We start from the raw sequence: 23,942 nt of genomic DNA, 5'->3' as shown, positions 1-23,942 counted from the left end.
TGCAGGCCGCCTCAGTCCGGTCCTAATGTACGGGGAGGTCTGTGTCCATTCATCACCATACTACGTATTAAATGGTGATGATAAATGCTATCAATTATTTTATGTATTTTACAAGGAATAACAATTTAAATTACAATGAATAATGATATTTTATAAGTTTTGTGAGCGCAGAATATTATTAGTCAAGTTGGAATTTGCGATTGTTAATAAACAATGTTAATATCGACATTTTCCTGGGACACATGCATAATCTTGACGCAAAAAAAAAACTTGAATTTTCATTAGTAATATTCAAAAATGTTAGCGTAAATTTTGCTGCCGTGTTTTAGCAATTAAGAATAAAGTTCATCTATACAAACCAGTTACAGTCTATAAGCTATAACATTATAGTCAATTTTTATCATTAAACAAACATTCACTATCGAATCTTTCGGAAATTTTGGTTTTGTGTCAATATATAAATATACTAAAAAGAGAAAGAGGTATTGTTCTGTTTCACTTGCTCCATTCAAGTAAAATATTTGGTGAAATAGAAATCTCCTTACATATTCAAATTTTAATTTATAATCTTGGTCAATAAAGAGTTAACTTGGGAATAATATTTAATGAAATTACAATATCAAGTTTTTTTAAATGTTTTAATTAACTAAGCCACGAATACACCCCAACAAAATATTCTTTTTCGCAATCGTTTTGAAACATCAATATTTGTAACTTGTTTACTACTTTATCATAAGAGTGAAGGGAATCATTAATTTTATGCTAATTAACACAATACGGCGCAATAGCGCTTTAATTATTATTCAAACGAAGAATTGAAGTTCCAAATTCAAACGTAAAACCTAATGACTGTTGAGGAGATGGCGCTATACGTATGTCACCAGCACCCTCGCCGTCACAATGAGATATTTGCACGCAGACATGTTCAGGCGGTACGGGCTGGTGTTCGCCGAGATCACGCCAGGGGGCGCAACTGTGGTCTCCGTAGCGGAGAAGACGGCGCTTGAAGCCGTACTGCGGAACTCGAACAAGAAACCTTACCGACCGCCTACAGAAATCGTCCAAGTCTACCGCAAAAGCAGGCCGGACCGATACGCAACTACGGGCTTGGTTAATGAGTAAGTATTGATGTGTTTACAACACCATATTTTAACTATTGATATCTTAACAACTAAAATAACACAAGTCAACATACATTGATTAAGACCTTCGACTTTGACCAATGTGCTGCGTTATACATAAAAGAAAACGTTTTAAATACTTTTTGCTATTATAAATCACAAATTACAATTTGCAAGTAAATTTTTCCTTTTTTTTTACAAAAAACAATCAGTAATAAAAATATTTCAGTAGATTTAGGTAAAAAGGTTTACCTATTGAATAATATACTTGATAAATAAATACAAATAAACAACTACACCATAGATGACTGCTGTCCTAGATATACAAGGCTTAATCTAGACTTGCCAGACAACCTTACTCCACTAGACAGTATGTAGGACAAATATAACTGTCGATTGCTAACGGTGACTTAAACTTAGCTGGAACTGGACTTTGCTGGGGTATGTCCGGTGGAATTGTTGACTCAATGAGTAGCTACATTTTACTCAATATATACAGCTTATATTATTTTGTTAATGTTGGGATGCAACCTTCAAAGACATAGCCGTGGTTGTAATAGACCAACGAACATAATGTGGCCTTTATACATACGTACATATATATTCATAAATATTATGTAACACATTTTTTACCTTGAAATTCACAAAAAATATTAAAAACTATTTTTTTAAAATTTGCAATAAATTATAGTATTATATATTTATTGGCATAGTATTTTACATTTATTTACAAGGTACAGTTTGAAGAACTTCATTTTTTTTATTGAATAGTCTTTATTCGTAAAATAGAATCTTAGCTAATCTTTACTCGATAAAATAAATATTTCTACCAAATTTGGAGGCTATATACCTTAAGGTTCTTGAGATATAATAATGATACAGTACATGGATGGATATTTCTCACATGTATGTATAGATTACAAATAAAGTTTACAAAGTTATTTAAAACAAATGTTTTTGAATTTCGAAACTAGGAAGCCGCCTCCATAATTTCTGTACAAAAATGCCTTTTGGCAAGTATGTAACCAATTAACCGATCCCTGTACATTGTACACGTACGTGTCTAAAGTGAAGTCTGTGTGCGATATTGTTGTTCTACTGATCAGAAGTTGGAAAACACGTCAACTGTCTACTACGCGCAGATAACGAAAGATATCGAATTATTTACGAATGTCAAATGAAAGTGCTTTAAACAGTATTAAGGCCAATGTTAAGGCTATAAATCTTAAAATAATCTTAACACATTCTTAATATAGTAACAACAAACAGTCCCTTCCATATACCAGCGAATACGATAAGCAGGTCAGACAAAATACTCTTTAAACTTGACATTTACGCGTCAATACATTAATATAAACAATTAACCTATATAAGTAAAAAAAAATTGGCGAATAGTATTGAACATATTAGCTTAATAGGTCGTCAAGGACACAAGATAAATCCCTCTTTTACATAATTTATTTAAAAAAATCAACGAAATTACTCGAATTTTACTAAGCAACTAAATAGTCAATATGTCGTAAGATTCTTTTGTAACCTCGTGTCAGAAAGAAATGTGCATAAAGGATTGAAGGTCGTTGTTTATGTTCGAAAATTAACAGTCATAGAGAAATTTCTCGTGTTATAGAAAATAATGAATGTTTTATTTTGTAAATTTTTTCAAAGAAATGCGTGATTATTGCAGATTATTTAATTTTTCTTATGACTAAGTGCTGTAATTTGGTTAAGTCATCTGTATTCCATATTTATTAGATATACTAACGTTATGGAACTTTATATAAAGATGTCTCTATGGATAGACAACAATTTTAACACAGGTGCATTTCTAGTGAATAAAAAATAATATACCGTTGTTAGTTTTTGTTAGAAGTAATATCGAAACGTTCCGTGATAGATGAAAGTCAAATCATTATAACTTTTCATTGAGATGGTTTCGCGTTCGAAAAAGAATTTGTCATAAAATTAAATTCCAGCTGTGTCTGTAACCATAACAATAAATTTTTGAAAATCATCAATCGTTTATATTTGAATAACCTTTTTTAATTGTCTGCGTGGTTAACCTTTTCGCGTTAATATAAAAATAATGTATGTTGTAAGGGGGCGTAAAATTTTTAGAAAAGCTAAGATTGGGCACGGCACAAAAAAGTTGGAAAATACGTACTTAAACACGTACAAAAAAAGACTTACGCAGGATCTTGCGGCATTGTTACATCATGAAACGGCTGGCCAAACGACCTAAGTTTGGCAGCCAAGCCCTCGGCGGAATAAATAATTTATTTGATATAAATAAGTAATGGCCTGAGCTGAATCTTTTAACGGAGCAATAATGTAGTTATTTAAGAGATCTAGGCTAATCGCCTTTATTTCTCTGCTGCCAGAAATAACTCTGTGAAGCTATAGATTTTATTTATCGTTGTGTTTATTCACTTATTTTAAAAACAATTTGTGCGCGTAGTAAACAGTTGCCTTAAGGATTCAATAATTTCGGGCAGTGCACATAGGGAAATATGGTTTTTTAAGATTATTACTCGTTGTATGTGCATTGCGTGCTAATCGTGTTCTATGTTCACTTGTAAAAAAATATGAATTTTTTTTTCAAAAATTAAGGTTTTATTGTTTGATGAAATACTCGTCTATTTGCCTCTCAAGTGTTGTAATACATATTCACTTTCACAGTTGTTTTTCTTTTTCCCAACATGTATGTACTGTGATGTTTGCAACATTTTTATTTGTCGATGTATGTAACTTTGTTTAACCTATTTCCTCGGTTTCAGTCTTGTAATTTACAAGTAATACCCTACGAAATAACCCTATGGTTAATAAAGGTATACATGATAAATATAAACCATAAAGATGCCACTGTAAATCGAAACTAGCCTAAATTCGTTGTTTCAGCCTATAGATGCTCACTGTCAGAAATAGGCCTCCGCCAAAGATATATTCATGAGGTGGTGACATGACATTATTGCCTCGCTTGGCAGGAAGGTGTGAATCGAACCTGCGACCTACAAACGCAAGTCTCAGTCCTTTACCGCTGGACTACCACTGTTCAAAAGCCTAATAGAATTAAGAATTATAAATACCGATGCAAATAAATATTATATTAATTGTTTGATTGTCTTAAAGTAGTTTTGTATGGTTAGGGTAAAACAGGGTAATGGGGGTCACTTAAGCGAGAAATGAAATAAAAATTAATTATAAAACAAAATATTTATTGAAACCGCCTTTAAATATAATATAATTAATATACTATCAATTGAGATCAGTTTCAATTACTTTGGCAATCAACTTTGAAAATTATTCAAGTTTAAAAAAAAAAACAGATTTGACTCCCATTGCACCGATATGAGGGTAATGGTGGTCACCCTGGGGGCAATCAGAGTCAATGAAAATCTAGCACATATCACAGACATAACCTTGAGCTGAGTCCCACCCAGTGCATTCCGAGTGAGCCCATAGACCACATGAGGTACATCTGAACCATATCTCATTGTTTCTGCCGAAATCGTTGCATACTGGGCACTTGTTTCCCACATCTTTTAGCTCATCATCCTCATCATGCTGGCACAAATCGTTAGTACCAACATCAGATACAGAGGTTTCATTCGATTCTTGAAGTATTTGACGCTTTACCTTTTCAGGAGTCTTCTTCACTACTTTACTTTTTTTCTTTTTTTCCCTGATCTTTACCTTTCCATTTCTTATTTTCTTTCTGTGTTCCTCCTATTTTCTTTTCTTTCTTATTTTCTTTTTCTACAAGGTTTTCTTTCAATGGCGTTGAAGTTAAAAGTGTTGCATGTTGTTTTTTTCGGCATTGTCTTGTATTAATAATACGTGTCTTCTCTGGTAACTTGATTAAATCATGCAATGTAATTTGACTTGAAGTGCTAGGATCTGATGAGTTAATCGCAGACACTGACTGTTTTGGTGTGCTCGGTACTATGGGATGAAATTCTTTTGATGTGCTCGGAACTGGTGATTATGATTCTTTCGATACATGATCATTCGTGGGAAATGGGAGTCACCCGACTCTCATTACCCACTTCTACAAAAATTAGAAAAAAAATTAATGAAAATAAAACTGTAACATATTAACACGCTAAGAACTGCACATCACAATTTTGAATGTCTAACTAAGCACGTGTGAATGTCTTAATCGTATACTGCAAATTATTCGACACTTACCTTTTAATTTACATTGACGAAAAATTAGATCAGCGGAGCGAAAAAACAAAATACAGCCGTATCTCAAAAGTGCGGGCACCAACTGGTGCGAGGCTTTCGAGGCAACGCCTGGGGGCCAGGGCAGGGTAGAGGACCTCATTTACGAGTCGCTCTCGTGTACTGTTTTGTGGATGTATGGGTGATTCTCATTACCCACTGACTCTCATTACCCTACTCTCCCCTATCATACGGATGAAACAAAAAGAGAGATGTATGTATGTGTGTATGATAGTGTTTTTATATATATTTGTATTGGTGTGTTTGTATATATGTATGTATTTATAAGTATGTACACCCCAAACTGCCCTCTACTTCATGTTTCTCATCTCCATCCAAAGGTTGTCTGGTAGAGATCGCCTCTAGTGATAAGACCGCCTCTTGTACCATATAAATTGTATTTTTTTTTCTTCCCTATTTATAGTCAATAAATAAATAAGTAAATAAATGAATAAAAGAGGGTTATGTATGATCATTATCTGTTTTATCATTTAGCAGTTAAACGTTACGTCGTAATAAAGCTCATAGGCTCCTCTGTGGATATTCATAAATTAATGTTTGATTTCCTCTGTGGAACGAATCTTAATTTCCTTTCAATTGTATCTCATAAACATACACCGGGTTATCTAGAAGGCTGTTATTAGGAACGCATGAGGTTACATATAACCTGGTATTTCTGTGTGATTGGAGGAAATCGGGAGGGATAAATATACTCGGAACTTGTTTGTACCTTTACGCGATCAAGAATCTATTCGTGTTTCTTTAACAGAAAAGAATAGCTAAAATACTTTTTATATTGCTAGAGAGAATATCTTCGTCAGACTAAACATTAATCTTCGTGTATATATATATATATACTTTTCATTTAAAATTTTTCCATTGACAGTAAGGCATTTATCAAATTGATCATACGTTTATATAGTCGTAACCAAATATAATAGAACGCTAAATATTCCGAAAGAGGAAAATGATAAATACACAAAGTGCGATCATTGATATTTTGACGAGGCTTTATATTTCCCGGTCACGTAGGTCACAAAACCTCGACTAGTTTTTTATATTGTCCCAACTACCTAACTAGATAACTTCCTGCTGCGCTATGCCCAAATTGTGAACAATAAAATAACCATAACAAAGGCGAGGTTCGAGCGATAAGATCCTATTGTGTACATAGTATTTGCGCGTTACATAGGCAAACATTTTCGCAATTGTATTTCGAACCGTTCGGCAATTATCACGCACGTGAGATCATATTAACGGTCGCGTAAGCGTTTTAGGTTCAAGCGCATATACATAAATCGAACATAGCTAACGGGTGAGGTCGAGCAAGTTGTGCCTAACGTGAACATATATAATATATAACAGACAGTATGAAATATGCTTTCGCTGTTATAACTCTATAGAACCTAACGGTACTCCTGTAGATTCTGTATATATTCTTTATAATAAGTAACATAAAAGATCTAGAATAGATATGTAAATCCTCAATAGCATTTTTATTATCTTAAAAGATAATTACACAAAATTTTTATAAAGTTCATCAAAACATTTCCAATTATACGTACATATAAGAAAATAAATCAATTCGTTTAAAAATTCATTTAATCATAAGTTTTATATCATTAGGTCTCAAAGGTATTTCAAAATAATTTAATGTTGTTTGTTTTGAATTTTTTAGCAATTTATCAAAATATGCTGTCAAATCATATTTCAAACTAGTTAATGTAGATTATACTTTACTTGTTCGTTATGTGTCAGATTTTTAGTTTGAATATATACCATTAAATGTACTTTTTAACAGGCAGGGAGACAATTGGGTACACCTCCGTCGCCACCTTACCTCCGAAATTACCAGCCCCCACACGATGCAGGGCTTCATGCCGGAGTTGAACAGCATTTGCGATGACTTTATAAATCTACTACAATCGTGTCGTCGGGCCGACGGAACCGTCATCGCTTTTGAGCAACTCACAAACCGAATGGGACTTGAATGTAAGTTCTCCAAATGCAAATATTAGGTTAGATTTTCTTTCAGCTAATTATCATGTACAAAAAAAGCATCTTGAGAAAGTCACGGAGGAAAAGGGTGTCGGTATTACAAGCGCCGTAGAATTTTTCTTCCGTGAATGAGAGGAGTTGCAACACTGGACAAACAAATCAATCTTGTGTGATTCGAGGCAATCTGTGAACACATACTTAAATAGCATATAATATATGCATTAATTACACGCATACACTTATGTGTATGTACATGTATTTTGTAGATACAGAGAGGTTTCGACAATATTTTCGAAAAAAGATTTTGTATACCGTAACACTTTTTTTTGACGAAAGAAGAACATCGTCGGGTACAGGCCCACTTAGAAATACATATTCGAAAAAAAAATTATTATATAGGTTGAATTACGTATCTCATTAACGTTCAAGTGAGTCTATTACCTATTCGGATGATAAATGCGTGAACACCTGAGAACAACAAGGGAAAGACACTTACCGTGACTATATATTTTAAAAAACGTACAAAATGACATATTTCATTAACATTAAAATAACATAGAGTAGAAATACAAATCGAAACTGCTGCGTAGACAACGGTGTAAGTGGGACATAATTTCATTGGCATGCGAATACACTTGCCCATAATCAAAGCAAAAAAATCAATTGCTGTTTTCTTACATAATCATAAAAATATATGACGTGCTTTGTTTTTAATTCCTTCCTTACTGAGATATTACTAATTGCTTTACGTCTAGACGGAATAGATGAGGTAAACATGTACAATTTTTTTACAATGTTGATATCTAGATCACAGAGTTAGTTAAAAACAAAAAATTGACCTTGTTTGAATGCGTGTTTGTAAAATATTAAACATTTAAAATTTACCTTACTTAACAAACGTATATTATTACTTCTGGTACGAACACAATGATTAAATTTTGTTTAAAAATAATATCATGACTATATTGATTTGTTCTCGATACGTTTCAAGCCGGTCGCTTAATTTCTTTGTTGTAATTAAATCGTATTTTAATGACTTGATAATTTTAAAGGCAAGATTTAATGCAGCTGTTTTGGATTGTAATTTTTTTGTAATCCAGGATTAACATGACTGGCAAATGACTATTGCACGTTTCAAAGGATGTATCTCCTTCGATTCTCTAATCTTAACTTCAGTGCAAACGTGTGCGATTCTTGATTATTGTTCTCAAGGCCATGTTTTTTCATAGCAGCCTAAATCTGTTAACTTTTTATATGTTACTATTCCGCGTTCTCACGGAAAAAACGTTAGATGATTCAGCGTTGTCAATATGTATATGGATACTTGTTTTTGCCTTCAATAGCATGGATAATTCAAATGTTCCAGCGTATACTTCGGAGCTTGATTGATCGATGGCTCGTGAAGTGACTATAGTTCTGATTGCAGGGTGAATTAGGAGCTAGTCAAGAGTTAGTAAGATGAGTAGAAAATGTGTCATAAACACTATCCGTCATGTGTAAATAAATGTTTATATTATCTTATAAGATTTAAGCATCTGTTGCCTTTTATTATACGATTATTTTGCCCATAAATTGGATTATTTTTACCACTGTTAACTATAATAAATTTTATTCTTAAACAAAAGTAATTTTAATGAATCATATAGACGAAGAAAAGATGATTTAAAAATACAAGCTATAAATATTTAAAAAAATACTAAATACCGCAAAAAAATTTCCTATAGTCACAAACTCAATTAATTCGATCTGTTTGAAAGTATTCTGGACTTCAAAAATTTGATTAGTGCTGCTAGAATATCTCACTGAACATCAGGTGAATGCAATGCTCGAGTATTTTGTTTTAATAATATTTCTTCGCTTCTCTTTTCATAAAAAAATCGCAAGGCTCCACGAATCAGGTGATGTGCTTCAGTCGATTAATGCGACACTCGGTATTCTAGTTATTTCACTTTTCCAATTTAAAGTAAATTAATTGTGATTGTATTGTCACTGACACTGAAAGAAGGAACTCTAAAGTAAATTGAGATGAATCTCCTTTCACTGTCGCTTTCAGTTTTTTATCCACTCGCTTTTCCGGAAATATTAAATTGAAATAGTTCATTTATTGTGAAGATATTACGTTCACATTTTTTGTTCTACGGTCGATACTCGTATTCAAAAATGAAGCCACATCTTTGTATTTCTATAAGTGCAAATAGAATGGAATCCTAAATCATAATGCCAAATATATTATTTTAGTTCAAATTGCAATATTTACTTATTAATTTAAATTCACTAGAGACACTTACAAACATATTATAACCAACACAAAGTATAACTTAAAACCAAGGACTATAGCTTTTATCAGTAGATGTAGCCATGTATCAATTTCAGAAGTTAAAATGATAATAAAGAACAAATAAAAAAGAAGAATAATGTGAAGTAAATTCAAATTTCTAACCATTATATACAATGCAAGTAAAATGTATAGTATTAAACGTCCAATTAAAAATTGTTAATAATTACTTTAACGTAACAAACAAAGAAAAACCTTACACAAATCAAATCAATCAATCAGCATTAACGTAGTATCGATATTATGAATAGAATATACCTTGATTAGAAATGTCAAATTCTTTAAATATTGAGAATCGTCAACTTATGTTATACAAGCGTGAAACAAAATATAAAGTTTAGGTGTATAAAAATCAATGTTGAACCGCAGAAATGTGTCTCACGAAATTTAAATTATTGTGACATTCGTTTGCCGTTAAGGTTGTTTTTTCGACAAATCGACTCAACCCCAGTCCGATAAATCAGACATGTTATGAAAGGGGTCTTTTTGGAAGTCCCCGCGTACGAATTGTCCTTGCAATTCGGACCGCACCTGCTTTTGTTCAAGGTCGAGGGAAGCAAGTCCTGTCCCCTCAAAAAAGTTGAAACAAAAGCCATATACATACGAGTATATACATATGGTGGTTATATACACGCTTCCGTTTTTGTACAGGCATACGGACGAATTAAGAGTCCAACATCGTTTAAAAAATACAAGGTTATGTTTTATAACGTGGCCTTGTACTTGTGCGATAGAATATAAAGATATTCAAAACTTCTTTGTAACGTTAACCTTTTAAAGACGGAGACTTAGAAGTTTCTTACACATTGCGTAGCCGACGTAGGTTTTTAGCCAAGGTAATAAAGAATTAAAAAATAGTAAGTTTTCATATGTTTATGCGTGAAAATATTTATACAAAATTTTTCGCTACTCTGTTAATCTGTTAGTTTAGTATGTGCTTTAGGAGCACCTAAAAATAATTCCTCAATTTACGAATGAATACTTTCTTCTCCTTACATTAAAATCTAAATAGCTTTAATTCATTATTACGAATACGAATTATAGCATCTTAAAATATGCTACGCCATTGCTTATTTTTTTGTTAAACAGAGCAAATATTCAAATAATTTTACCTGTGTCTATTTCCTCATACACGTCCTAATTCATCTGAAATTTCCAGTGACATTTTGTTTTGTTAGAGGTTGTTTAACTGGAGGATAGAGCCCCTATTCAACCATTCAGCATTGACATTGACTTTCGATAGCGGTTTGGTGACGTACTACGAATCGACGCAGCAAATAACTATTGCGTAATAGCGTCGCGAGTTTTTTATCTTAACATAAACCAGATATAAAGAATAATTCCGGATTGTACTACATTAATAATATTGAATGTAAATGTTTAATAGAAATCGTACTTAAACGTCATAAAATTTTTCACAATCATTTACTTTAAGAGTAAAGAAATTAGGTTCTTAACGTGTCTTGGTAAGAAAAGTTAAATTGATTATCACGGGCAAATGCGGCGTAGGGCGTCCACCAACAAGGTGGACAAATGACCTTGTTAAGGTCGTCGGAAGACACTGAATTTAGACCGCTTCCAACTGGTCATATTGTAAATCTACTAGAGAGGCCTATGTCTAGCAGTGGATATCCTTTAATGTATTACCTTATTTTATAACTATTTGGTTTTAATATGCATCAATTATACCTTAATCACTAAAATATGGACCAGTATAACATGTGTTCATAGCCAATAATTTATTAATTATCGAAATACATTATGCATAATTTGTTTAAACTTGAAATAAATATACCGTCTCGAACCGAAGCGAATGTTCGCTAGAAGTTCTAACAATTGACCTAAATTCGGAACGTTTGTAGTTTTAATTACGAAGAAATAAGAACGTCAAGTCGATAACGCAAAATTATCACGGACACCGATAGCTGCTGCAATCGAAATTTCTAGTTAAACTAGCTGCTAATAATTATTTTAAATGAATGAACCAAAAGCTGTTTGCGTACTCTATAACATTTTGTTTCTTTTCACCGGGGGATTGATTAAAGAATAAAAGCTTTAAAAGAAAAAAAATGTGTAGCCTTTACACTATTTTCAATCATCCTGTATAAAGTAATCCACTCTGAAATATATTACATTAATTTAATTTTTCTATCGGAATAGGACTAACTTTTGGGCGTACAAAGTTTTCAGAGACAAATAGAAATAATAATCAAACTCAATTTTTAGTTATCCGGATTTTTAATACGCTTTTAATTACTGTATTATAATAACGTTATTTATTTATTTAAACAATATTAATACATTTTATGTATAACGGCGATTTTAATACCGTAAACATTCTCTACCAGTTAACTGTTAGACAGTGTAAATATAAATTAATAAAGGTAGGTGAAACAAGTTGATATCATATAACACGAGAAATAAAGTAAAAAAGTGAAATCAAATTGTGAGGGATAATAATCACATAAAAACTTATTACAATACCTATGTATTATATATACCTTTTTATTATTTTTGCGATCATTAATATCGAGGTACACAGAGCTTTTACAGATATAGATAATCATAAATCAAGATTTTTCTCGGCAAAGATATATTTAACAAAAATATATGTAATTTTTTTACCTTTGTTGTTTGAAAGTAAATAAGACCATCCTTACAAATTGATAATCTTAAGTGAATTTATACAGGGGTTCTACCCTAAATGTAACATCAAACAAGTTATAGCAATTTAAAAATATTGGGATTAAAAAAATCGGACATGGTTTTTTATATATTATTTAATACATAGGTATAAAAATGTATTGTACATGACACGGTACAATGAATAGAAGTTTTTTTAAAGTGCTTTATTTCTCGTAGTTATATTATAGTACTACCTGGTAATTTTTCTCATACATTTAATTCACAAATAAAATGAATTAAAATTCATTCGATTATTTACGTATTCGAATTAGTTTTATTGTACTTTGAAAAGAGTGAGATGCGAAAATTTTTTCTAAAATTTTATTTAAATATTTTGTAAAGCAATACTTGGTCCCCTGAGAGGATTTTTTTCTGAAATTTCATGAACTAAAGTCGTATAAGCAACATATCGCAGAACGTTTTAAATGCAGCTGTTATTTTTAACATTTTTTGCCTAAAAATTTAACTCAATATGTGCTTACTGGCTCCGTAGAGATATGTCTAAAGGATGACGTTAAATTAGGTTTCCGTTCAGTTAGAAGAAGTTATTTTTATTTTATTATTTTCGGAAAACTTATAAGTACAATAAAAGAATATAAATATAACAAGGCCATTCAAAAGGTTATAGCTACTGACCAAGGTGAAGTTTTCTCTAAGACGCTCTTTCGCCTGGTCATCTTTATTTTATAGAGCGTCAACCCAAGCTATTTGACAGCCCGGCGGCTACCCAATCCGGTAATGAAAATATAAAATAGCGGGTGCCCTCGACCCTTTTCTATGTAACATGTTTGCATGCATTTAGAGTAAGCGTCTTCTGCACTCTGCCCACTCGAGTCCGCGGAATCAGTAAATACCACTAACACAGTGATATTCCGAAAATAAATCCGTTCATAGATACTCCATTGAGGCTTACCGCACTATCATACACAGACAAGGAAAATATTGTGTGGAAACAGGAATATTCTAAAATTATAAATCTAAAAGATTAGTAACCACCGTCAATTTGTCTCATTGTCGGCGTACAGTATTACCGTTCTTGGATCTAAGAGGCTACAGATATTAGATGAAAAAGGAAATATGAATGAGTAACTATAATCATTTTACAACGACTTCCCATAACCTCGGCTATGTCGTCGGACCACCCAGTGGAAGTCTTGCTCACGCCAAGCTCTACCGGCTCGTGGTAGCTACTCGAGGCCCTTTCAACCCCAACGGTCATCAATTGCAACAGCGATGTTCCCCACCCATTGCCATTTCAAACAAGTAATTCTTCGAGCTTTGTTGGTAACTTCGTTTCTTCTGTGCACCTAATTTCTCATATCTGATACGCAGGGAGTTACTGGATACGGGCAGCGAAAGACCGATTATCGTGACGATCTTAGGGCCTTGCAATCTATTGACCTAGGCGGTGATGATGATAATCATTTTTGTTTATTTTATATCTCATACACCCAATAGTTCCTATTTATGAGAGAAGAATCAAATTTTGAAGGTTCTTAGCGAAACGGCTACGTAATTACCTTCATTTCGTTAACTTAATTAAATCTGTGAGGAGTAGTATCGTAACTCAACACGATACAAATACATTGCATTTAGGTTTCCTTCAATTAATCGCAAAGTTATTGAAAGATAAGACGTCATTTAGTTGTTTGTTAGAAGACATAAACCATGTAACTCACGTTCAATGACGAAAATATGACGTGCTGTCTCCGATAAGAGCGCGTAATGTAGGTCAGATATCGTAGAAAATAGCTCGTAATGCACCCGCATCGCATCGGTTGCCAGCTGCATGGAATGCAACATTAGAAGTGCATTATGATAGTGCTCCGCTTATCGACGGTTGAAGTTATGACAACTTTGGCTAGGGTAGCCACATCAAAAATTATAAGCGGATAGGACAATTTCTTTCAAATTTTTGGTTTTTGTTCGGTCCTTCACTGGCGAGGACCTTGACTCTCACTATTCCACGTCTTTTTCATAAGTTGTTTTCATATGTCATCTTATTACAGCAACAAGAACTTGGCCTATCTATCGCTTGGGTTGGCATCCTAGGGGATTGTTTTCCATTTCTGTTTCCGGTCAGTAGTATATATATATATATATATATATATATATATGTATATAGTGTTCGAGATTCATTATTTAATGCCTAGAATACCAGTAGGTTGTCAGTAGAATTTTAAAAAGGTAATTTGTTGTTTTACAGGTCTAGGTAAAAGGATTCAAACGCTACCTTTAGCTATATAACAAGCTATACAACTTTGATAAAGAATGCGTTTTGTCTATATTTTGTTGTGCTTAAAAGGTATGCACATAGTCACAATCTTATGGAGTGCCTAGCTTCTAGATTGCGTGATATCGTGCGCATAATGTGCAAAGAGTTACGAATGATAACTAAAGAGTCGAGGGTAAACTGAACTTGAATGTGTAACGAACTTGCCCTTTTAAAAGTTAATTTAATAGTAAAAACTATAATGTTGCTTACCAATGAGTGTGAGTGACAACTTAGGGCACTGAAATGTGATCTTTTACTTCAGGGTCACTCTCTTCAGGACACAAGTTGCTAACAATCGCCAAAACGAGCCGCGAAGAGGGCTTTTACTCGGGATTTCTTTACGAGTAATCGTAGTAATCGAACCAGTTATGAGAAAATACGTAAACGACTGAAAGTGACCGACAAGTCTCAGCGGATTGGCAAATTTTAGTAACATGGGCAGGCCATAATTTTCGCAGGAATGATGGCCTCTGTTTGTCTTAGTGATACAATTTACAGTCTTGGTGTGGCAAAGCGCTGACTAAAAATTTTCCTTAATTTTTTAGTTAGCGTGTTCATCAGTGTTTGGTGTCAGGCTAAAGTTCCTTTTAAGTAACTAAAATTGACGACTGCTTTATAAGACATCGGTTACCGAGTTGAAAGTCCGTCGCTTTTTGGTCGCTTTGGCGGACGCTTCGTGGAACGATCAGTCACAAGGGCCACTGAAAAAAAATCTCGGTATATTCTGCTACTGTAAGCGTCTGGCATTTCGATATTTTATCGAGTTTCGTCGCTAACCATGCTATCAGATGAACATCTGGTTCTTGTCGTCATTTTGTTTTTTGAAAAATGTCCGTAATTTTTACCGAATAACCCAATAAAAACGAGTGATTTTTAAAATTTAAACTAAGAAAAGGTATATTTTATGAATTTAAAGCGTTTTATTTATACGGGATCTCCTCAGTACTTAAATGTAAACAATTCCTTTTATACTTTTAAAGAGATAACCTTCCCCGGGTTCCAGAAAGGTGACGGTCAAACTAATGCGTAAAAGACGGTGGCGCATGCAACACTTCGAATAAAAAACTAATCAAACACAGAATGTGAAACTTTTGTTAAATATTAAAGGTGTCCGCTTAATTTAACGTAGGATCTTTATAGCAGCTACGTAACCAAAAATTGTGCGTCTCTTATTCATTTATTCTCAAACCCGTCAAACCATATTAAGAGACGTTCGTGAGACGTATTATTTTATTTTAAAAGATGAAACCTTTCGGTAGTACAATGGATATATTAAAATACATTTGAGTATTCAATTCAATTCAGTACATACAAATTGGCCTGTTCCTTGTTTATGTATTTGAATGACATTTTAAAATTAAATCATGTTACTTTTATTACAATTCGTTATAAGAAGTATTTTTTGTTTTCTTAATCTTAAAACTAGTGTTTGCACTAATGACATATAAACAATATTTTATTCTATTTGAAACTATAATAAAATAAGCAAAACGTAAGTTAACCATAAAGACTAAGGGAGAATACTACATAAGAATAATATTAAAGTCAGTATTTATGACGGCAGTAACATCAATTGAACAATTACATAGATTGTTCATGTTTAAGTTTTCTTGTTGTAGCTGTATGCGGATTGATGCTGGGCACCAGGTTGGGATTCCTGGAGCGGAGGATGTCAGGGCGGGCGGCAGCTTTGGCTTCAGCAGTAAAAACTCACTTCAGAGCCCAACGGGACTCTTATTATGGCGCCCCGCTGTGGAAGTTTGCTCCTACAAACTTGTACAGGACCTTCGTTAAGAGCGAGGAGACTATACATATGTAAGTCCTACGCTTATACATAGTGGATAAGTCAAGTTCACTTTACTCGTTGGATGATGTGATATTGATCATCGGGATTTCACTACGAAATCAAATCAGCAGGAATGATAAGATCCACAGACAAAGGAAAGTAATTGACATAGTCCAGCGGGTTAGCAATTTGAAGTAGCAGAGAGCAGACTATATCGCACAGAACAGATGCCCGCGGGCCTCAAGGTTCTAGAGTGGAGACTGCCCGTCAAGCGCAGCATACAACGTCCGCCTACGAAAAGCGCTGGTAACAGGTCGCTTCCAACCATTCCTTTTGCAAATCTATGTCGAGGCCAATATCCAGCAATGGACGTCACACGGCTGAAATGGTGATGATGATGAACTCGTTGGTAATACGACATCTATATGTATTTTTTTAGATTTCTTAATTCTAAATAATATATCTAGTTAGTAAACCTAAATTTCTGTAATTAATAATTATGTAACTATAAGCATTATATTGTTATTAACTATTAAAAAATATTTTTCTGTTATTTTTTTCCCATCGGAGTCACACTTTCCTATATGAAAAGCAGTGGTAGTTTTGCAATTATTATAAAAATATATTTATATATTAATATTCGATTTTCTCTTGCCGTGTGCTCATAAGCCGCTTTATTAAAGTTCTGCAAGTAGCTATAGAATTAATTTATTTGTATTTAACTGACGTATTTTAAATACTGACTCGACTTTTGATAGTTGAAAAACCTTGTGCGGTAATTTTATATGTTGTTTAATAAGCAATACTTTTTAATTATAAATATAAGGGGATATTTTACATATAACAGGCCAGAGTATTGGGGGCTCTTTACTGATCATGGTGTATTTGGAACTCTCGTAGCTTAAGTTGAAGAATCCATTAAAAAAGAGCAAAGTTATATTATACCTTTTATCAAATTAGGCTCCTTTGGTATCCTTATCACGACGTATATAAGTGGTCACTGTAACGATCCTTAGTGGATTTTATAAATAAATTAATACTTCGATTAGACAACTTTATAAAATAAACAGTGTGATCAAGTTTTATGCATTAAGTGTAAAGTATACAAGTTATATATAACACACGGGTATATATATGTGTAAGGAAATTAAACAAGAGTTTTATAACGAGATATTAAAATCACTTTTAGATCATTTAAATCCTGAAGTGTTTTAGAATAAATTGTACCTTCTCGATACTGAATTTTTGACAATGCACATTGGCAGGATCATATCAGAACTGATGGACGAAGCCCTTACTCGCACTACTGGCGCAGCGCAGGACGACGGCATGCGTGAGATCTTTCTGAACATCCTGGCCAATCCGGAGCTCGACACGCGTGATAAGAAAGCCGCAGTGATCGACTTTATCACTGCTGGTATTGAGACGGTGAGTATGGGCCAGTGTTTGTTTATTCTTATGCACTTCGATAAAAAGAATTGCGTTAATTGTTCATGAATGAATTGAACTCGTGCAAAATTTAAGCATGAATATTTTATTTAAAAAAAAAAATATTACTTTTCCATGTCATTGTTGCGATAAAACTTTTTATCGTATGAAATTTATTCATTCCGTTTCCGCTGTTAAAGCGGAATGGAATAATTATCAATTATCTAGTTTTTAATGCCGCTTAAAAAACTTTTTAGCAATAATTAGGTGAGAATTTTCACCAACAACTGACTTTTTTGTACGTAGCCTTACTTTATACAATGATTTTCTTTTCGATAGTATTTTTCATTTTAATTTTCGCTATTATTCCCACGTGAATATACTTTAAAATAATAAATAAATATGTTCGGAGCAGATCATACATGTAACATGAACTCATAAAAAAATCGGAAACCATAAGGCTTACAGATTTGACAATTGGTGGGAATATCTCTATCACAGGGTAGACATCAGTTAAGAACGGATTTTACAAACTTCCACTCGCAAGGAAGCTGAGGGAACGTTTTTTAAAAAACGCAAATTTTCCAATTATATAGTTCCGGCAGTATAGCACTTGGTTAAAAATTTTTGGTGATGTTAAAAACTAATTCAGGAACGGATTGTATGGGTAAATAACTATGTTTTATTAGATGGAAGTTAGTAGAAAAATATATTTTACGTATTTTTGTAACAGTTGGCGAATAGTCTAGTCTTTCTACTGTATTTGCTGAGCGGACGACCCGACTGGCAAGAGAAGATCCGTTCAGAGCTGCCGAGCTGTAGGCGGCTGGAGATAGAAGAGCTAGCCGCAGCTACCTCTATCCGTGATGCGACGAAGGAGGCGTTTCGTCTGCTACCCACCGCGCCTTTCCTTGCACGCTTGCTCGATAAACCCATGAACCTGGCTGGACATCGTCTACCCGCGGGTGTAAGTACCTTTGTAATTAATTTAAAATGCAATTCAATTTTTCTACATACATACCATGTACAATACAGTTAGAGATTCTCCACGAGAACTTTATTTAAAATAAAAAGGATTTAAGATTGTTGAACATATTATTGTATTGATTTCAGTAAGGCAGTCTATCATAAAAATATTGGATATATTTAAGCTACGAAAACACATTTTGATTAAACGTTCAATTCTCAGTTTTTGAGTTAGGTTGCAATGAATTCGGTTTACTTTGTAAAAATATATCTTTAACATAGTCCCACAAACTATAATTTAGAAGATAAATCGCCTGGTTAGGATCATAATAAATTTCATGAAATTATTCGATCAGGATATGTTAGATGGACTGTCCACATAGTCAAGGTCGCGGGAAGTCGGTGAACGCGCTTAGTGCAAGCCTTGCGTGTGTGCCTATCTGCGTGCCTATATAATGATATTTAACTAATATTACAGTCGCCTCAAAATAAAAATTCATTTTCTTTTCTTCTAATTGACACTACCACTCTTGACGTAATCTTCTGGTTTCGGTTTTACTGCTTCTGGGGTCTATCGGCTGACATTATGATGATAAGCTGACTTTTGTTTTTCGTACTCAAAAAGAATTTAATTCAGATGGACCCACATTACACCTCGTCACTTAATTGTTCAAATTATAAAATCTAACCCAAAAAAAATTGTTTTCTTAAAGCAGTTATACAATTTGTTAGAACAGTATCCTTGTTGTTTGTCAGACATTCGTCCTAGCGCACACGGGGGCGGCGTGTCGGCGCGAGGAGAACTTTTTCCGCGCGCAAGAGTTCCTGCCTGAGCGGTGGACGGGCTGCTTCGAACCACATTCGCCGGGCCTGGTGGCACCATTTGGCCGTGGCCGTCGCATGTGCCCGGGCAAACGCTTCGTTGAGCTCGAACTGCATCTCTTACTGGCTAAGGTGACATACTATAACCGATTTTTTTTGTCATTGATAAAAGCAATTTACCAAGTTTAAGTTGCAAGTGTTTCTGGCTTCTCAATAGATCAGCATTCCGAGCTCGTGGTAGATTCAAAAGTGCGTATAAATACCTACTCCTCGTAGACAGGCTACAGAAAATATTGTTGCTGTCGTCAACGATTTTAGAATGGAGAAGACGAACCGTTAAATGCATAAACGCATTCTTGAATGCCCACCTACAAGGTGGACAAACATCCTCGTTAAGGTTATCGGAAGACGTTGGATATAGACTGCTTCTTACCGGTCCTGTTGGAAATCTATAGGGGAGTCTTTTGTCCAGCAGTCAATGTTCTATATCCGAAATGATGAAGATAGGATGAATTATATTTCTTATTGACGTCTAGATGAGTCTACTACCTGTTCGAATTGTAATCGTCTCAGACCTGAGAAAAAAGGGGTGCGGAAATCAGCTTAACTATAAATTTTTAATAAAAATACAAAATTACATATTTAATGAACTTTGAAATAGCCAAGAGGTTAACACCTCATTCCCACGGTATAATATCGATAGAGTCATTTTACATTTCCTTCTGGTCTTCGTGTTGTATATATTAAATATCCTTGGAAAATCGGTAATGTTTTTGTGAACATATCAAATAATGAGTTACCCTAATGTTAGTAATAATTTACGGTCCCATAACTGTCACTGCGTATATATTTTGTATTCGCTCACAATCATGATTTAGGCATCGCTAAGTTTTTAAACGATAATGTCAAACTTTCAAAAGTCGGTGTAGTTAATGTATTTTCTTTCGGAGAGCATATTGTACTCAGTAGTAAATGAGCAAGTGCAGTAAAGACGTTCGCTACCTATTTTATCTATTCTAGAGTAGATTACAGCTTGTGACATCTAACGGAAGTGATACATCATGCATTAAGTGTGTCGGCGAGTACAGGACGACTGATTTCATAACAAATTTAAGTTATCATTCCCTCCTCCAGCTGTGGTTGCGCAAACTGAATCGCGATATAGGTTAAATAGAAAATGGAAATAATTTGCATGCACATTATATGTCTCGGCGTAAATATCTAATTACGAAGTGGAGAAGGAAAGTGTAAGTCGTAGTGTTCAAAAAACGAATAAGCCTTGCGTGCTCATGTAGTCGCATATGATGTGTAGCATCTGACATGTGACATAATTTTTTTATATCAATTTAAAAAAATATTGACAGGAATAGAAATTAACTTTGAAACTATGACAAAAATTTGCACTAAATTATTTATTCAAATAATTCGTTATCAATTACTCGCATTTTTTGCGCTCCCTTTAACGGTTTCCTGTAAAACATATCTGTTCCTTACCAACAAAATCACTCTCACAAAAATTATGCAAAAAAGGAGAAGAAAGAAGCTACACATTATTAAAAAAATCAATCAGCTCTTACAATTTATTTAAAATCATACGCGTTGAAATTTTTCCACTGGACACTCGCTGCTGTCTAAACGTAAATTCCGCGGGTTTCTTCTCATTGTTCGTTACAGGAGCATCTCGTTCAACAGCTATACTTCGGGGCAAAGACTTTACTATTTATAGAGTTAATTATTTTTTCAATTTAAATTTGTATTTCGACTTTCATATTTCAAATTTTGTTTCAACTTTTCTTCATTCTTGCTTCACAAATTCTATCATTCTTTATAATTTTCCACATACGTTTCAAATGTCGCCTCTCATCCTTCTCTACAATTCCCATATCACATGTCTGTACATGTACAATTTGCATATTTTATTTTTCTTTGGTTTACTTATGTATCACATTTTGGCTGTCTCTTTTATGATTTTACATCTTAATTTTATACATCTGTTTTAATATTATCATTAGTTTATAATTGTAACTTTTATTACGTTTTTTATTTAGTTTTTATACAGTCTATATTTTATCTGACTGACTAATTTTTATTTCGTACTATTAATCTGCAGTATTTCAGAAAATTGGGGCAGCAGTCCTCATCGCTCATTAGAAATACTATATTCCTTCCTCCTCTGATTAGAGTTTCTATTTCGAAATCCGTACAGAGTCCTCCAACCAAATACGGATCAGTTGGTCACCAGGTGTACCACAGTCTATGCAGGTATTCCGTGAATCTTCTGCGTCCCGTGAACATCTTATCAGAACCAGACCAGAACCGTGTCCAGCACCAGTTTTCCAAGTGCGCGGTATGCTAGCAAAGCATTCGGGAAAAATATCCACGTTGTAGATTTCGCGGGCGGCAGCACCCAACACTTCTTTTAAGTTAGCGACCCTCGAGTGTCCCCGGTGGAGCCTCGGCTCGTGCCGATACATACTATTATTCACCAAATTGGGAGACCACACAGCTCTTAGATCGTTTCAGCCGATGCTGCATGGAGTGACAACGCTCAAGGGTCCAAAGAAAAGATCTCGGTTTAGGTCGTCACTGGTCGATAATATTCGGTTAACATCCGGATACAAGGGCGCACGAGAGAGCCGAACCTCTACTTGATCTTGATTGCCTGAACTAATAACACTACTGTCACTTCGGAAAGCGTTAACACTGGAAATAGAAGTGCCGGGAATAATTCCAGCAACGATCTAGTTTAATCTAGTGTTAGCGTCCTCTATGGTGTAATAAGCGCAAACGTCAGCATATTGTACTTGTAATGTGCCCGCCGGTAGGGCAGATGTCTTCTTGGAAGACATTGTGCGGCGCCCACCTCACCCGACACACGCGTTTATATAGCATTTAATATCCCAAATTTTTAACAATATATAGGTTCAAAGGCCTCCTCGATTGGACCTCGGCTCAAAGAATGTATAGCAAAAACGACTTGTAAAGACTATGTTTTTGGTAAATTTTTAGGTTTATGACGTAAGAACTTTTACCGCCAAAAACCGATGACAGATAATTAAACTAAAACTACAATGTTTTTTCTTACAGATAATGCAACAATGGCGTGTTGAATTTGACGGTGAATTGGACATTCAATTTGATTTTTTGCTGTCGCCTAAGTCGCCGGTTTCTTTGCGCTTAGTCGAATGGTGAGAACTAGGCTTGGGAGCTGTCTTTGTGAGTGAGCAATCAGAGTGAAAGAAGTCTACGATCTACTCGGGCTAAATATGTTCTGTGCAAAATTATGTTGTGTGTTATTTCCTTAATGTCCTCCGCCTGATATGCTCACTCTTTAATATACTTCTATAGATGCATATTCGTATGCATATCAATAGTAACTATTTATCCGCTACAAAACCGCTTATATCTATTATGTTACAATTGGTCTGCAAAGCAATATATCGCAGTTGCTTCCGATTCGAACGGACCCACTGAATAGTTTTGTAAGGCATATTGAATAATATTACTCTATTTTTGTAATAAAATTTGGGATAATGCATTGTAATTTAAAAAGACTACATTCGTTCCACTTGAGTATTGACTGTCATTGTATTTTTCACACATGAAATTTATGTCACTCACTTTTGTTAATTTTTTCGTTTATTTACAACCATGTTAACTATGTTAATACTTGATTCTGGATTATTTCATTGTTTATTAATTTTTCTTTGAAGTATCGTTGTTTTGCTAAAATTAACCTGATTCTTATTTAATGATCTAATTTTTTTGCTCATAGTTAACTAAAAACTCTCACGAATCAGCTTCGTAGTGTATTGTCAATATTTACGAAATTTCTCTGCTGTATACGTGATACTTTAATAAAAGCTTTACGTATTTGCAACAGCGGATTTGAGAATTGGTTTAAACAGTAATATTTGTACTTATATTCTTAAATTTTAGCCGTAAATAAAATATGAAAATCGGCAATTTTTGTTGTAATATTTATCATTTTTTAATGAGCGCTATTAATGTCATTCATTTATAATCCACTATTGCTAATACGCATTTTATGATTAGTTATAGGTTTACGTTAGTGTTTTAAGGTTTTGTACGTCAATATGAAATATTTGTATGTATTAACCTAATGCACGGGTCACACATTCGGTGAATACACTGTTTTCTCTTTGTGTAAAGAGTTCCTATTTCTATTGAAAGCACATTATTTTATTACTGACACGGATTTATATCTGTGTAACGCACTCAGAACGGCTGATTGCCATTAAAGCTCAAAAGAACTAATGCTGCACAGGGTATTGGCACAGTCTG

At 33.9% G+C, this 23,942-nt stretch overlaps 1 protein-coding gene across 1 annotated transcript in view; it reads left to right on the top strand.

Moving 5' to 3' along the window:
- The window catches only part of shd (cytochrome P450 family 24 subfamily A member shade), a 54,113-nt gene extending 30,802 nt beyond the window's left edge, over positions 1-23,311 (top strand). Inside the window, exons 3-9 of the mRNA XM_068763821.1 lie at positions 920-1,118; positions 7,144-7,334; positions 16,255-16,450; positions 17,687-17,849; positions 18,583-18,816; positions 19,572-19,769; positions 22,725-23,311. Coding sequence (XP_068619922.1) covers positions 920-1,118; positions 7,144-7,334; positions 16,255-16,450; positions 17,687-17,849; positions 18,583-18,816; positions 19,572-19,769; positions 22,725-22,829 — 1,286 coding nt within the window. The 3' untranslated portion in view covers positions 22,830-23,311. The remainder of the gene's footprint in view (positions 1-919; positions 1,119-7,143; positions 7,335-16,254; positions 16,451-17,686; positions 17,850-18,582; positions 18,817-19,571; positions 19,770-22,724) is intronic.
- Positions 23,312-23,942: the final 631 nt, after the last annotated feature.

The sequence above is a fragment of the Battus philenor genome, unplaced genomic scaffold (assembly GCF_028537555.1).
Source record: "Battus philenor isolate CCGP_79_NKW_IND1 unplaced genomic scaffold, ilBatPhil1.0.hap1 SCAF_18, whole genome shotgun sequence".
NCBI classification, from domain to species: Eukaryota; Metazoa; Arthropoda; class Insecta; order Lepidoptera; family Papilionidae; genus Battus; species Battus philenor.
The sequence above is the reverse complement of the archived record's forward strand: the minus strand, read 5'-3'. Positions and strand labels throughout refer to the sequence as shown.